Raw genomic sequence first — 17,635 nt, forward strand, 5'->3', positions numbered from 1 at the left:
CTCTCCTCTACTCTTATTCATTACTGTGATACAGAACCTTTCCACTAAGACCCTGTAATTATCCCAGGTGGTTTTATGGACAAGATAAAATAGATCATGCCCAGAGTTCCTTGACCTCCTAACACCTAGTGACCCTCCTCTCTGCAACCAGCTGAACCACCCAGATCCACGGCTGCATAATGGACTTTACCATCCTCTGGAACTAATCTATTCTGAAATCACATCAAACCCTAATATTCTGCTCTCTGCTACAATCTTCTCTCCTGTTTCCCTCATTTTCTTCCTCTGTTGGTGTTTTCTGATTACTTGCCTCACAACCCACTGATTATATTCTCATATCTCCTCTGCTCCCTGCTTTAAATTTATTGTAATTCACACTGCTAGCCGAATTATCTTTCTAAAACACAAATCTGATCAGGTAGTCTCTTATTTATACTGGATAAAGCCCAAATCCTTGACAAGAAAGGTCAGGCTTTTCACCATCTCAGACCTTTTCTTGCCTGTCTCTCCACACCTCACCTTTACTCATAAGACTTAATAAACATTTTGCCGCTTCAAGATCTCACTCTGTACTCTTATTTTGGAGACTATTCATATAAAGTTCACTTTGTATTTGCTGGCCAAATCCTTGTTTTATTCAAGATTCAGCGCAGGCATCATATCTTCAAGAAAGTTTTCATTTACTCTTTGAATTACCCTCAGGATAGATGAAGATTCTCTTCACTAAAGCCTCAGTAAGTTAATATTTACTTCACCATAATATGTAACCTGCCTGACTGTCTTGCCCAACAGACTCTAAATTACAGTAAATAAAAGAACTGTTCTTATCTGAATTTTTAGCTCCAATACAATGAAAGGAAGGAAGAAAGAAAGAAAGAAGGAAAGAGAAGAAAAAAACAGAAGGAAACTGGCACTGCAGATATTGTAAATAAAAATAATGTACATTGATTATCAGTAATGATCTTAAAAATTCTTTAAAGGCATAGTCATAACAGTTATATGAAGAGTGGATACTTAAATGTAAAAAACCCAAGTTTAAAGTAATCAACATTACATGATCCCTGTATTTTATCAACTTTACTAATATATATTGATGTAGAAAATTATTAATAATTAACCCCTTGTTTACAGAATAGAACCTTGCTTTTAAATTATAATGTAAAATAATTATTTTATAAAAAGAAAACTAAATCACAGAGCTAAATATAATAGAAATGATTTTAATGATGATCTGCTTTTGCTGTTCAAATATAAAATTTAAAAAGCTACTTCTTCATGAGACATCTCAAGTATTCATTCGTTGACAGTAGCAGAATTAATTGAATAAAAGCCTAACCCAAATTGAAGAATCAGTATAAAAACATGTGTAATCACAGAGACCCAGTTAGCCTGATAATTAAAAAAATACATAAAATTTATAATGAATGTAAGACTACACCATAGCTCTAGAGAAGTTGATCAAATATACAGCTTCCACTATAAAATGATTCTGAGAATCAGAGGGACTCTATCTAGCTTATTCCATTGATTTCTGGAAACTAAAAAAATTATGTACTGACAAAAATAGTTTTAAAGTACTAAATGAGGCTAAATTTTTCTTATAGTGAAGAAAAATTTATGAAAAGGACAACAATAGACTTATAGATTAGCACACAGAAATAAACACACATCCCATCATCATGTTCAAATGTCAGTATAAATTGAACTCTACTCTTCTTAAGGATAGAAGATAAAACATGATAGTAATAAGGCTCATAGGGTTCGAAAGATAACAAACCATGATAAACAGAGCAGAGAGGGACTTCTGTTAGGTAATGAAGGCATCTCCAAAAACATACCTTTTTTGTTACAATGAGGGAATTTCATATAATTTTTTTTAAAGCCTTTCAGGGCAGGTTGATGACATAATGGTGAGTCCAAATTTAATTAAAGCAAATCTGTGAGGGATTAACACAACATGGACCAAGTCTGTCTTGAGTTAGGGGTAAAACTTGGAACATAAAGAAGTGGGCAAACTGCATGCTCATCAGGTCATGTTTTGTATGAAATTGTTACAATTTTTTGCATTGACATTTGATTGGGATTGGACAGCAGAGATTTCTGGGTGTGATCCAAAACAAGAATCAGGAATGCATTTTTGATGGAGTCCATCAAAGGCAGAACATCTGTTTTGACAATCAATTGGTAAAGGTTAATGGCCTTTTCTGGAAATTAAGTTGTTGATCAAGAGTCCTGACTGATTGCATTAGATTCACTTTCCACTTGTTTGGAGGTGGGATGAGCTATGCAATACCTTTGTAAACAGATCTGAATTATCTTCAATATGGCAGTAAATAGACTGTGGTTCCAATCATTTTTTGCTGGAAAATTCTCAAAGAAAGCATTATAAGTACCTAAACATGGTCACAAAGAATCTTGATAGATTTTAAGCAATGAAGCTTTTTGTGATAGTATTCTCAAAATATACTAGAAGCCAAATGCAACTCCAGAAATCCGTGATTATATTTGATGTATGGAGTCACTGATTATATTTCTATTTTAATTTCAGAGTAGTTGGTTTTAATCCATTTTTATGGCTATAAGCACCATCGAGACAAATTATTTGTGGAATCCTATTTAATTATTTGTGGAATCCTATTTTAGTGCATGCTTATAAAAGCATGTCATCAGTGCAAAGAAGATGCTGACCTTGCTAATCTTCATAACAGGTGAGCACGTACGTATTGAATCATTAACTTAAAGTTAATAAGTGTTGAGGAGGGATTGAGGGCTGAAAAGAGAGGTACAGAAATTTTAAACAATAAATAAATAAAAATAATACCTGAAGAGATGTTCTAAAATATAAGAAGGCTGCTGCTATGGACCTCGACCTTGAAGTGTGTCATTAAAATGCTTCAACCAGCAAAAGGGATCTTTAATGAGTTTATATTGCTCATTGAATAACCAATTCCTGACCACAGGGTCAAAAGCAAGGGATAAAAAACTTCAATAAAATCTTATGTCTTAAGTTCTTCATTTCATATTTTCTAGAATGAGCTAGAAATGATATTGATGACCACTTTGCAATAATTGAGTTTGAAACTCACCTGCTCTTCTTAGAGAACATGATCATGAAAAACTCATATTATTTGTGAGGACTAACGATTTTCTTTCAATGAAATTTTAAAAATTTACAGCAGGTGATACAGTGTGAAATCATTCCTGGGAAGTTAATGAGAGTTCACAAATTGAAAAGCCTCCGAGCCCATCAGTTGTAGCATATTAAGCAATTTTGTGTGCAGAACAACTTTATTAATTTGTTTAAAGTTTTAGTATTTAAACAGTTAATGAGTTTAAGAGTCAATGTACTTATTCCATGATTGGAAAGTAAACTTTAATTTCTACTTAGCAAGGCAGCAAGGTAAAGTGATTTAGGTTAATTTATTGACATGTGCAAAACCACAGGACTTCAAAGAGCAGGTGTACTTAGAGAATTACAAGCAGTTCAAATACTTGATTCTAGTGTGTAAGGTGATGTGTGAGGGATTAGGCGGGTTGATCCAGTTAAAGAGCCTTGTTTACCATGCTGGAGAGTTTGGCATTGCTTTAAAATACTTTAAATATTTAAGAAGGAAAATATTTTATTGTATTTTTGAAAGTGGATCCAGGGAGTAGTATCGAGAATGCAAAGAAAAGAAGAAGTTCAGAGATTATACTATTAGTACTAGGAGAATTCTGGAGAACAATTTTTGGGTGACATATGAGACAGTTACAGTTGGGCTGAAGAAAAGAGAAAGAAGTAAGAACAAAAAAAAAAAAAAAAGAAGTAAGAACATCAGAATAGGTTGTCTAATGATTAATTTGATATTCAAGATGAGGCACCAATTATAATTCTTAGGTTTCTGGCTTGGGAAAGTTGGGGAATGAAGGTTCTAGATAAGGCAAATAGGAGAAGGCCTATATCGGGATTTGGAGAAAGGGTAGAAATGATGAGCTCAGGGTATAAGCTCTGGAATGATCGTTCTTGGATTCCAGTCCTGAATTGTCACTTCATAGCCATGTGACATAGAAAATTACTTATCTGTTTCTCAGTTTCCTCATAGGTAAAATAGAGATAGTTACAATATTTACCTTATGGTGCCGCTGTGATTATTAAATTAATTCATACAAATCATTACCAATAACTGCAAACCCTTCATAATCTCAATTGTTTGTTACCTCACTCATTCTTGTAACCTGACACCAATAACCTTGATTCCAACAATCTTTGATTCCATTGTAATCCACAATGTATTTTCCTAACATCCCTTACTGTACTTCACTCTTCATGTCCTTACTTCCTTGTTTCCCAGCTTAAATTCCATGGCCAATCCCTATAATTACTCCCTTGCTCATACTCTCAACTCCTTTGCTTCTCTCTCATTTCATCATATTGGGCAAAACACAGTCTCATTAAGGCTGGCCCATGCCTATTCTACTCCTGGGCCTAGAATGTAACTGGAGAAATATGACTGAATATGACCAGAGAAATATACCCATCAAAGCTTACTGATCTTGTCCTAAATCCACAGTTATTAACAGGAAGAGACTTTTCATTATTCCCTGGCAATCATATGGTATTTCTTGATCCACGTAGCTCCCACTCCCCCAGGTGACTCGTGTGTAACTTATTCCTGATCCTCAAAACTCTCATACCATCTTTGCTCTTAGCAATGACCCACCTTCCTACTTTTCTAAGAAAATCTAAGTGTCATATCTTTTTTCCATTGTTACCCCCTGAACACACTAGTTAGATTGATTGTTCTTTTAAACATGTAAGTCAGATCACTCTCTCTTTTGGCCAAAAGCCTCTAATGGCTTCCAACTTCTTTTACAAGAAAAGCTAAAAACCTTAGAATAGCCTAAATTGTCCTATACATATGAAAATCTTAAGACATATTTCACCTTCTCTACTAGTATTCCCCCTGCAGAATGAAACCCAGTCACTAATTTCTTTGATGCACTTCAGACATGTCAGGCTTCTCCTGCCTCTGAGTCTTTGCTTGTCCTTCTTTGGTGACTCCTCTGTCTACAAAGTTCTGTCCCCAGAGAGCCACATCGATGACTCCCTCACATTCCTCAACTCGTTACTCAATTATTTCTTTGGTGAACTCTTAACTACTTCTTTTATAATTGTAGTTCCAGCATTTCTTCTCTTCTTTTCCTACTTTAATTTTGTCCTTTAAGCTTTACATACCACCAGTAATTTAATATAACCAGGTACTAAATACTGTCCTTATTGCTTTGTTTATTGCCTATTTCACTCCACTGGAATGAAGACTCTATGAAGGCAAAGATTTGATTTGGGTTTTTACTGTTTTTCCTTCTACTGTTAATACTATTGGGTACATACTAGACATTCAATAAATACTTTTTGAATGGATTAGTATATTTAGCATAGTAGCTGGTATAGTATATGTGCTCAGTAAATAAGTTACTGTGATTACTTATAATAATGATAACATATCAGGCATGTAAACAACATGGAACCTCCAGGTTGCAGCACTTGAGATTCAGAAGAGGAGGATGAACTTAATATAAATTAATACGGTAATGAAATAAATAAATAAACAAACAAGATCCCGCTGGGAAAAATGTTAAGAGCAGAAAGCTGTGGCATGTGAGGGCAGGGCGTACGGATGAGCCAACATGAGGCAGGTTGAAATCTTGAAAGCTAGGAAAGATATTAAAAGGAAGTATCCAGAGAAACAGAAGAAGAGTAAGGAGACTATGGTATAATGGGTGTCAAAGTAAGGTAGACACTCATGAAAGATGAGGTGGTTAACAGTGCCTAATACTTCAGAGTATATAGTACCAAGGAAATGATAACGTAACAAAAGTCGAAATACAAATCATGATAAATACTGTAGGAAGATTTAATGAGTGAAAATAAATCTTCAGAATCAAAAGTATCTACCAAAGCAATGAAAGAGTTTGCAAGATTGTTAGAGACAAGACTATTCATTTAACCCATGTTCTTTACCTTTGATTCTCTCAAAGAAAGAAAGGATGGAATAATAAAAGAATGTATCTCGTGTTTGAACTTATAAGACCAGAGGTTGATATAAGTAGGCCAAAGAAGTAGTCTCATTGAATTGAATAGGGCTTTATACCCAGATAGCTGGATAACAGAATGACATAATAGATTTCTTCTTATAGTTAAAATCTGAGCTCAAGGATGCATCTAAACCAGTAAAATTACTACACTTCTTAAAGAGAATGCAAATATATAAAAATTTTATAAGTTCTTTCTCTTTCAGAAAACACTACAAAAGAACATAATACCAAAATTCATCTAAAGTGTATTTTAATATGGCTCTCATTATTTTTAATTAATCTTACATGCTACAGGATGTATAATAAATCTTACATGAAGAAAGGAAATTTAGAATTAGTTACTGCTCTCCTCAACCCCATGGAGGTATTTACTTCTGCTTTATATTTGCAGTTTGAGAAGAGAGTTTTAATTTTTTTAAATAAAGGAATTTAAATACAACCAGCATTTTGCAGATAATTACAAAATGAATCATAAGTGGGTGCAAATTGAGTAATTTGATTAATTTCTAAGTTGACCTTTAGAAAAGTATTTGTCTAACATTTCTTACTTGTTGTATTTTTATTATATCAAACTGAAGTTCCAGCTAGTTAACTTCCATGTTGTTTTAAAAAAATGAGAACTGCGTTATAGATATGATAGTTTGTTTTGTAAAATAACTGTTTCACTTTAGAAACAATTTGGATTTTGAAATGTAATATGAATATTATCTATGAATAGCTGCTTCTCTTTCTATCAAGATTTGTTCTTTTCAGGATTACCTCACTTACACATTTTTCCCTTGTATATTTATTAAATCAAGGAATTATTTTGCAGGTAAATTTATTGTTCACTAATAAAAGATAAAATACACCTAATGGCAGTGCGTAACTCTCTTCAAGGTGTGTGTTCTCATACTAAGTAGCCTCTGACTTAGGTGAATAACTTCATTATTCTGGGAAGCCAGATCTATAAAACATGTAAAATGTGGAAGTGTTCTGCCCATACAATTTCTGGTAACTACAGCATGACTAAGTGATAAACCCTGAGTCAGCTTCGGTTACAGCATACCTTACTAAGACGTTTATTGTGCCATGAAGGATAAAGGAAATATAATGGGCAAAGGGGTATTTTCTGAAGCCATGAGGTATTTTAGGTCTATTGAGTTCTGCCTTGATCAATGGAAAAATGATCTCTGGAAGCATTGAGTGGTAGAGTGTACCAGTTAGTCACAGACACCCCAAGTTACAGCAGAATGATGAGAAGGAAAAACTCACCAGTACCACTGGACAAATTGTTGTAGGTGGTAAAATATGGTCCTTCAAAGGTCCGCAGTCACATTCAGGTTTCAGATGAGAAGCACATTTATTATGCAGCTAGGAAAGGAGAAAGAGGACACTATCAAATTTTGCATGGCAACAGCAAACATGAAGCAGATTATATTTCGCCCGAGATACAGCAAATATATTTAAAGAACTACAAGAACAAACCAACAGGATCATAAAGGGATTCATATTACATTTGCCCTTATATATATTCTACCTTAAATAAACTGTTTAGCAACTTCCGTGACCCAGCCTATATATTTTCCAATTCTCAGAAATGTTTATATTAGAAATGTGCTTTAGGGTTTCTACCAAAAAGCCTGATTTCTTTGACAAACACACATTATTGTTCATTACAGTCCTTCCTTTGCTTATCTGTTAGCATAATCTTGAAACTACTATGCACTGTGGATGCTTTTTTTTTTTTGACCCTCCTGTTTTCTCAAAGTCATTCCAAAGTGCACAGCTCAGTATGGGGCATAATTGATCCCATCATTAGTTTTAAATTTCTAATTCAATATGTAAATGTAACCAGAGATTCATCTCAGTAGGAGCAGGATATAAATATAAGAAGACGATTATGATTATAAAAATTTCTTTATATTATATTTATCAGCTCTACATTAAGTATGTGTATAATCATGTAACATATTATTTCCTTTTCTACATGTAAGAATCTAAGCTGATGTTTTTATCAACCTTGTCACAAGTTTAAATTAAGGTGTTATAACATAGTACATTAAATACTAATTTTTTAAAAATTGAGATGATAATTCTTATTGGAACCATACAGAATTGCTAAAGTAGTAGTTGTTTAAAGGCATCTACGGGTATATCTGCCCCCTACTCCCTATCAGTTTAATATGAAATATCCATACTTTAGAACAATGGTACATATTAATAAAATGTCTTGTTCAAAACCAAAAAGGAGCTGCTTCATTTTTCAGTTTTGAACCAAAAGCCACTCCGTTTATGTCATGATTACATTAATTTCCGCAACAAACCTACCTTTGTAACAGTTAATTAACAACCAACCATAGAAGTCTAATGGGGTTGATCTGCTGTTAGCGATAGTATAGCTCACCACTACTGAAGGGTTATTTCTGTTGTCCTTGAATCTAAAACATCTATCACATCCTGCCTTGGAGTTAAGGCTACTTGCACAGTAATTAACTCACACTAGGCCACATTACATGAAATAAAAGTATCTTTACACATTCATCAATAATTAGCAGTTCTGCTTCTCCGTGGCATGGAAACTACTTTTAAAACAGTGGTTTAATCTTATCAGGCATTGCTGATCTTTGTCATGAGGCAGGAGGTATTGAAGATAAAGAAGCAGTTGAAGTCACATGCAAAATAGGAATAAATTAACAGACACTCATTTGGCAAATGCAAATGCATAGTTTCCTTGATAGAAAATCAGTGACTGGTTTAAATATATTAATTTATTGGACTTAATTTTCTTAGAATAAATCATGGCCCTGAAATTTTGGATTTAAACAAATAGATTACCAAGTGTTGTAGATTAAATTGGTCTTTCCCCAATTGATTTCCTAAATCCTAGTACCTGTGAATATGAACTCATTTGGAAATATCTTTGTAGACGTGTTCAAGTTCAGTTGAAGTTATACTGAATTAGGTTGGGTCCTAATCCAATGACTGGTGTCCTTATAAGAAAAGAGAAATCTGGACATAAGGAGACATATATGAAGGGAAGAAAGCCATGTGACAATGGAGGCAGAGATTTGGTGATGGAGCCACAGGCCAAGGGACACCAAGGATAGCGGGCCACTAACAGAATCAGGAAGAGGCGAGGGAGGATTCTTGCTTACAGCCTTCGGAGGGAGCCTGACCCTGCTGACATCTTTATCTCGGGTTTCTAGCCTCCAGAACTATGAGAGAATAAATTTCTTTTCTTATTTTGTGGTATTTTATTATGGCAGCCCTAGGAAACGAATATACCAGTCATTATGAAAACTGAACCCAAACCCAAAGACAGGCTGTGTGTCTGAAGACTCTTTTGTAATGTGGTGTCACAGAGAAAAAGCTTCTGCTTTTTGATCCTGTACCACCTATTTAAAACTGACAATGCAAGGCTCTACGAAGCCTCTACAAATAGAGAGATGTAAGAAAAAAATTCTGTGTGTACACATTGAGAAAGTACTGATTTTCACTCTTGACTGCAGTTAGTGAAGCTTTACATGCGACTCTGAAGGACAGAGATGCAGGGCACTGACCACAGGTACATAAGCTGAGGGCCTCAGCCTCCTCCATGCCTCCATACCATGCGTTTCTAACAATCTGCAACTGATATGATAGGGGATGACTAACCTCTCTATACAGTTACTTGAGGGTTACCAGATGTAAGAAAGGATAACAAAGATAAAATGAATTTAATGACAGCTTTTTGGCATTTAGGCTAGTTTCCCAGGTGGGGGGAAAAAAAAAGGAACTGAGGACTCAGGTAGAATCACACAGTTGATAAGCCGAACAGAATGTGTGTGTAAAGGGTAACTCTTCGTATTGAGGTTTGAGGGTTTCAGAGCATAGGTACCAGCAAATGGTCCTATGAAATACTGCTCTCTGCAGAGCTAAATAAAACCAGCATGGCACTGTCCAGTTTGATTGTCATGGGGTCCATATTCCTGAGCTTTGTCTAGGCAGCTGCAAGGCAGTCTCGTAAGAACATAGGCATATAGCAGGGTCTACAAGGAGGTCAGTAACCATATCATCATCAGTGAAACAGGGAGACGCAGTGCAAAATAATTCTCCTCCCCAAGAAGCCTGTATTAACTAATAATGTGCAAGGTACCTTATACTTTTATGAAGACTGGAATCTGGCAGCTGCTAAATATAGTTGGATGTCCATCAACATCATGAGATTATTTGTAACCAGGAGTGTCAAACCAGAGGACACCATGTTGGAAAATACTGATCATTCTACAATGTGTATAGCAGGTCTAGTGCATTTATCATACTGCTCAGAGACATACTTGAGGACAAAATATAAAATGTGAAAGCCAATGAGAAAATGCTTATAGTTCCCAGGACTATTTATCAAGATTAATAGTGAACCTCATTTTTGCTGTGAAACTAAAACTTCTGCATAAAGCCTCTTTTTTAAAAAAAGAGCAAATATCAACAAAATAGAAACCATATAATAGAATTTAAAAGGCACTTTCCCCCAAAACGGGTTATGTTCTGTTTCTTGATTAGGTGGTGCCTACACAGGTTACTCATTTGTGGAAAACTCATTGAGCTCTACCCTTAAGATATTTATTCTTTTCTGCATGTATGTTATTTTTCAATAAAACTGTAAAAAGGAAAAAAAAAGTGAATATAATCAGCAATAAAAACAAGTTGCTTAAACTCGTCACCATGACATTTTACAGAAAAAGACACAGCACAGTTGAGTCCTTCTCAGTGTCAATAAGATACTGAAGTCTGACAATTGTCTTAAAGATAACCCAGATCCCAAATCAGCAAAACAGAAAAAGCCTCATCAAGAAGAGAAATAAACTAGAACACTGATGAATCCTGACTCTTAAATGAAATGGCCAATGAAGCCCCAGAGAAAGGAAATCGTTACCTTTTTAAAAGTGTTTTTATTTTTGTTCACAGTTACCTCTGCATTTTTAAAGAGTAAGGCATAAAAATACTCAGGTCGTTATTTTATTGTATGTACAGAAACGTCCATTCATGTTAAGGGAATCAGTCCCTTATCTAGGAAATTCATAAAATATAAACCAGCTATTCCTGGAAGTGAATTAAACACTTGGAAATAATTTCAGAGTTTATGACAATTTCCAATAGCACCTAATTTAGAGCCAGGTCTATGTTTATTGAAAACAGCTGTCTCAATTTAGGAAGAAAAAGAAAATGTGTGAATGAGTGTGTGTGTGTGTGTGTTTAATGGATGGAGTTGAGAAAAGAGTGAAGGCATTGTATTGAGAAGAAAGCAATGTAATCTAAGAAGTCAAAAGGGAGAAAAATAGAAAAAAATTTTTCATAAGAATTTGGAGTCAAAAAGAAATAATTCATTTTCCTACAGAAAAATGAAGTGACCAGATTTAGAGGAACATTTGCTGGTTTATATATATTTTTTCTCTCTAACATTTTGCCATTTCAGGGTGCTGCCTTAATGCTGGCATTGGCCAAAGCATGAACCTTTCTATTTTAAAGGCATCGGAAACCTTTAAACATTATTGTTAGGAGTTATTATTTTTTTATTTTTTTGGGGGGGTATTCGCCTCACTTTATTTTTTATTTTTTAACATCTCTATTGGAGTATAATAGCTTTACAATGGTGTGTTAGTTTCTGCTGTATAACAAAGTGAATCAGCTATATGTACACATATATCCCCATATCTCCTCTCTCTTGTGTCTCCCTCCCTCCCACCCTCCCTATCCCACCCCCCCAGCTGGTCACAAAGCACCAAGCTGATCTCCTTGTGCTATGCGGCTGCTTCCCACTAGCTATCTATTTTACATTTCGTAGTGTATATATGTCCATGCCACTCTCTCACTTTGTCCCAGCTTACCCTTCCCCCTCCCCGTGTCCTCAAGTCCATTCTCTAGTAGGTCTCCGTCTTTATTCTGTCATACAGAGGGAAGTCAGAAAGAGAAAAACAAATACCGTATGCTAACACATATAATATGGAATCTAAAAAAAAAAAAAGAAAAAAAAAATGGTCATGAAGAACCTAGGGGCAAGACGGGAATAGAAATAAGGAGTTACTATTTTAAAAGAAGTAGGAACCCTACATGATACCAAAAGTCAATAATCCATAGTCATCGTATAAGCTTTCGTTTGCGAAGCTCAAATGACATGTATCATCCTCCTACCCTGTGAGTCCTGCCTGACCGCGGGTATTTTACCGCAACCGGCGCAAATGACAACATGGTTTAAATACAGGTTTTCCATGTCAAGAAAATATGTTCATGGCAGAAATGAACAGGTATAAACAGTGCAATCTTAACAATCAGAGAATGTAAGCAAGAGGAGGAGGAGAGAAGCAATGACGACATTCAGCCCAGCTGATTGAATTATAAAGCCCAGGGGAAATGGTTGCCCAATGTTAGAAGGTAGTTTATACTGCTTTCTTAGGATTTTTCTATTTTTTAAGTGGTTAGATTTACAAAAGGAGATAAAACCCAGTTCTAAGAGCCTAACATTCTATCTACATAATGGCAAATAGTATTATATCAAGAAGCCACAGGTTCTGAATAAAAAAGGGGTGCTAAAATGGATTTTTTTTTATCTTTAAGCATTTGTTTACACTTGTATATTTGATGCAGATTTGAGTATTACAGGATGATTTTTTAAAAAATTTAAATCATGCAGTTAAAATTCACTATTTAGCACTAAGAAGAACAGTGTTACCAGTCGTGAAGGTGAATTATCGAGGACCTCCTCTAAACTCAGCACTCCATCAAGATTCAGGGTTATTAGAAGAAAAATGTGTATACTGGACCCGGAGCTGGATGAGATTGTAGTCTAACAGTGTAGACAACGTTAGCATGCAGATGTGACACTGCTGGACAGCATTTCAGTCTTTCCTTTGGTGTGGAATAAAAGTCTAGAAAGTGTTTAGAAAATGGCAAACATTATTATCAAGGAAAATTTCAAGGAAAATATGGAACTTAGTTTGATTCCTGAGGTATAGTCAGTCAAAATTTGAGGTGGGTGCATTCAGGGCAATAATAGAGTAAGCAAAATAGGGGGGAAGCATGGCTTTCCCAGAGGCCTGTCAACAGACATGCTCGGCTGCAGCAGGGACTGGGCATACGGGGGCTATTATATATGTCATGTGCTTAGGTTTGGGTCAGATATTTGGAGAAGTGAAAACCAGGTTGAGGTAGGAAGAGGTGAGAGCTGCATTTATTATCACAGAACTATTATAGATTGCTGAAGGTGGCATATGATAACAAACTAGTATTTTCAGAAGATGACTCTGGAGGTGGTTTGCAGCCTGTGTTATAGGAAAAGTACCTTCTGCTAGGGAGATAAGCCAAGATTTCTGACTCTAATCTAGTTAAGAGGTGCTAAGAGCCTGCACGCGGGCTGTGAATGGTGAAGACAAAAAACTCAAATCTGAGAGAGATATTTTAAGGGGAAAACTTAAAGTCTCAGTGATAGGTTGAATATATGAAATAGGGGTGAAAGACAAGGATAAAAGAGATTGACTTCTATTTCCATGATTGCAAGCATGATGTTACCATGTCTGATAGAATACAGTTGGAAGAGCTGTTCTTTGTGAATACAAATAAATCAGTTTAGTCTAGGATTGAGTGATATTCAGGACCACATGGTTCTGGGTGCTTTTAGAATATGCAGGTGCTATTCTTAGACTGGGAAACTACAGATCCTTCCAGAAGTGAGTAAGAGATGGCAGGAGTAACATCCATGGAGTGCCCTCTGTGAGCCACGGGATGGGTTTTGTGTCCTCACATGACATTTTAGCTAGTTTTCACTATGATAATAATTGTCCTTCCATAAGCACTAGTATGTATGGGGCCTTCCCTAAACACATTGACATAGATTTTTTTTAAAAATTCATTTAATTCTTATAAAACTCTTACAAGATAGGTATCATTAAGTCCATTTTACAAATTAGGAAGCTGGCCAAAGCTTTTCACATACTTGGCCCAAGATTGTACAACTACTATCTTACTGGTTGGACAGAGACATTCTTAAGAATCTGGTCAGTCTAACTTATGACCAAGTTAAAACTCAAGCCATTTCCAAAAGTCATATGTACAAAGGAAGTGATGGCATTTGGAAAACCACTGAAATGAAGCCAGGTTTTGTTCTCTTTGTTTTTCTCTGCAATCTATTCCTCACGGACTCCGTTTAGATGGGCCTTACTAAAGCTGAGCTTTGATGGTGCCATATCCCATCACGACTTCTGCTAGTTCTTTGCTATATTAATAGCACTTTCTGGGAAGCATTAAGACATAAGAAAGTAGATTCAGTTTGTTTAAAGGCAATCAGTAGTGTAAGTGTCAGTCAAAAGCAGATCAACTTCATACTAAAATTTTCATACAATAGTTCAGGAAGAAAGTAGAGATTATACTAAATACATAAATGTTTGGAGGTAAATATCCTCTGTTTAACCTAGGCAAAAAATCTATAAATTAATAGATATAGTCTTATAATTGCTTAACATTAAAAACCAAAAGAGCACAGAGGCTGAAGTTATTTTTAAGAAGGCTATATATATTCTTCTGGATACATGAGGACTTATTTAAAAATATCAAGTTTTGTTTCATGAACCAAACACCCACAGGAACCCCGGAGATCATGGTTTACAGCAAATCAGGCTGAAGTTAGCCAGAAGCCTCGGGTCTTGGGAGAGCTTAGTGAGAGGGCAGCCACTTTTCCCTGACTCTGCCTTAAACCCTTCAGTGGTCCCCGGTTTGCCTGTGTCCTGAGTAGAACTCGGGATTTAAATACATTTACAGCTTATATTGTGCTTTGCTGTAGTGACCAAACAGTCATCTTCATGTACACTCTGATCTTTTGTTAAGAATAAGACGTTAGGGACATGCTGTCTGAACTGAATTAGATATGAAATCCTTAGATTTTAAAAAGCAGAGCTTATTCAGAGGTAGCACCTTCTTTCCTATGAAAGGAAAGGCCTAATTTCTTACAACACTAGGACCAGGATCAAGACCAAATATAAATATGTAACTGGAGAGTGCTTGGGCTAGAAATACAGATTTTGGAGTCACACGTGAGAGGAACCACTAAAACAAAAGAAAGAAAACAAGAAAAACAAAATGGAATATAAAACAAGAAAAACATTTCAAGATGCCTTGATTATCAGTAAGACCGTTAGCAATGGTAACTTTGAGGAGAATGGTTCCCATAGAATGAAAAGGGCAGAAGATATACCTCATAGAGATTAAATGGGGGAAGGAGAAGAGGAGTCAAATAAAGAAACTTAAAATCTCTAAAAGCTTTTGTATTAGGAAAGGTAGCAGTGCATATTTTTATTTATTTTTCTTTAAATTTATTTATTTTTATTTTTGGTTGTGTTGGGTCTTCGTTGCTGCGCATGGGCTTTCTCTAGTTGCGGCGAGCAGGGGCTACTCTTCGTTGCAGTGCGCGGGCCTCTCATTGTCGTGGCTTCTCTTGTTGCGGAGCATGGGCTCTAGGTGCACGGGCTTCAGTAGTTGTGGTGTGCAGGTTTCAGTAGTTGTGGCTCGCGGGCTCTAGAGCACAGGCTCAGTAGTTGTAGCACACAGGCTTTGTTGCTCTGCGGCATGTGGGATCTTCCTGGGCCAGGGATCGAACCCATGGCTTCTGCATCGGCAGGCAGATTCTTTTTTTTTTTTCTAAATTTATTTATTTTATTTATTTATTTTTTGGCTGCGTTAGGTCTTCATTGTTGCACGCAGGCATCCTCTAGTTGTGGCGAGCTGGGGCTACTCTTCGTTGTGGTGTGCAGGCGTCCCATTGTGGTGGCTTCTCTTGTTGTGGAGCATGGGCTCTAGGCCCACAGGCTCAGTAGTTGTGGCTCGCAGGCTCTAGAGGGCAGGCTCAGTGGTTGTGGCGCACGGGCTCAGTAGTTGTGGCTTGTGGGCTCTAGAGCGCAGGCTCAGAAGTTGTGGTGCACGGCCTCAGTAGTTGTGGCTCACAGGCTCTAGAGCACAGTCTTCAGTAGTTGTGGCTCACAGGCTCTAGAGCGCAGGCTCAGGAGTTGTGGTGCACAGGCTTAGTTGCTCCACGGCATGTGAGATCTTCCCAGACCAGGGCTCGAACCCGTGTCCCCTGCATTGTCAGGCGGATTCTTAACCACTGCACCACCAGGGAAGCCCTGGCAGGCAGATTCTTAACCACTGCGCCACCGGGAAAGCCCAGCAATGCATATTTTTAGAGCGTTCAAACTTTAAACACATTGGTTTTTTTTCAAGAAATAAAAATAGGAAAGAAAAGAACAGATCTAAAACATTACACCTGAAATGTATGAAGGATGGCAAAATAACTTGAAATACAATGAAGAAATAAATTCTGATATTCTCTAACTTCAGTTTATATTAAAGATATAACTAATGAAAGATGCACTTTATGGGGAAAGTAAGAGGAACGGGCTCAGAAAAAAAACCGAAATATTTTTACAGATGCTTAGCAAGAAAAAAAAAAGAAAACTAATATTTTTTAATGGTCCAAATTTTTAAAAAAATGAAATAGTTGTGGTCTTCTTAAAACTGAGAACTCAACATGTTTAAGTAATTTCTATGTGTAATTTAAATCATTGTTAGACATTTTATTACAATAACCAAACACTTTAAAAAAATAAAACTGTCTTTCATAATTGAGGAAATTTCAAATGTAAATATAATTTAACCGAGTAATAGCTGAAAATGATTGAAGAAAATGCATTCATTTTAAAAGAGTACTTAATTGTACTTTTGAAATGCAAGTCACAGTTTGTTTTTCTCATTATCCTGTGTGTATGTGTGTGTGTGTGTTTAAGAAAAATTTTTAAATGGCGTGTGTGTTGGGGAGGGGTGTTGAGGGGCAGTACAGAGAAACATATCTGCTTAACTGAAACAACGCTCCCTACTGTTTTATTCCCACAAAAGCAAGAATAATTTGTCCTATAACAAGATGACTCATACACTAGCTGTAAAAAGAAAACAAAACCGATGGGGGAAAAAACCCAGCCCCATAAACATTTTTGTACCAAATTGTAAAAAATGGCTATTCTTAAAAATGTGCGTTCTAATTAATTTCCAGAACTACAACATGAAACACTAGAGGTACCATTTAACAACTGCATTTATTCCAGAAGTTACTTGAAGCAGCTTTGACAATTAAGCAAACTAGGTAGAGTGCTAAGATTTCCTGGGAAAGACCAAGTGCCCTCTTCTTTCTCGATTGTCAATACCATTAATGACTAGCATTTACATCCGTATCTGTTATCCCTCAATTTATGATTTAACTAAAGGAGCAAGGCAACACCATGTTATAAAGAAGGGTTAAGTGAGTTCTTAGAAGCATCAAGAACTAAAATATGGACCCACCTGCATCTCTGCCTAGTCATGTGGTCATTGATGATTTACATAGATTTTTCTTGGTCTTAGTGTCCTCACTATAAAATTAAGTCTTTGTACCACATTATTCATTGTTCTACCCTTTTTAAGACCATAGATTCTATGACTGGAATAAATTTAGAACATGTAGAATAGTAAATTTTACCAGAATAGTGTTTCCGGGCAGAGGGATAGCTGAGCTCTACCCAGTCAG

At 36.1% G+C, this 17,635-nt stretch overlaps 1 protein-coding gene across 7 annotated transcripts in view; it reads right to left on the reverse strand.

Annotated features, from left to right (window-relative positions):
• The window catches only part of DGKB (diacylglycerol kinase beta), a 639,765-nt gene that overhangs the window by 462,638 nt on the left and 159,492 nt on the right, over positions 1-17,635 (reverse strand). For all 7 annotated transcript variants that reach the window (XM_059932825.1, XM_059932829.1, XM_059932827.1 and 4 more), the window contains one exon: positions 7,330-7,428. In XM_059932825.1, coding sequence (XP_059788808.1) covers positions 7,330-7,428 — 99 coding nt within the window. The remainder of the gene's footprint in view (positions 1-7,329; positions 7,429-17,635) is intronic.

This window comes from Balaenoptera ricei, chromosome 9, assembly GCF_028023285.1.
Source record: "Balaenoptera ricei isolate mBalRic1 chromosome 9, mBalRic1.hap2, whole genome shotgun sequence".
NCBI lineage: Eukaryota > Metazoa > Chordata > Mammalia > Artiodactyla > Balaenopteridae > Balaenoptera > Balaenoptera ricei.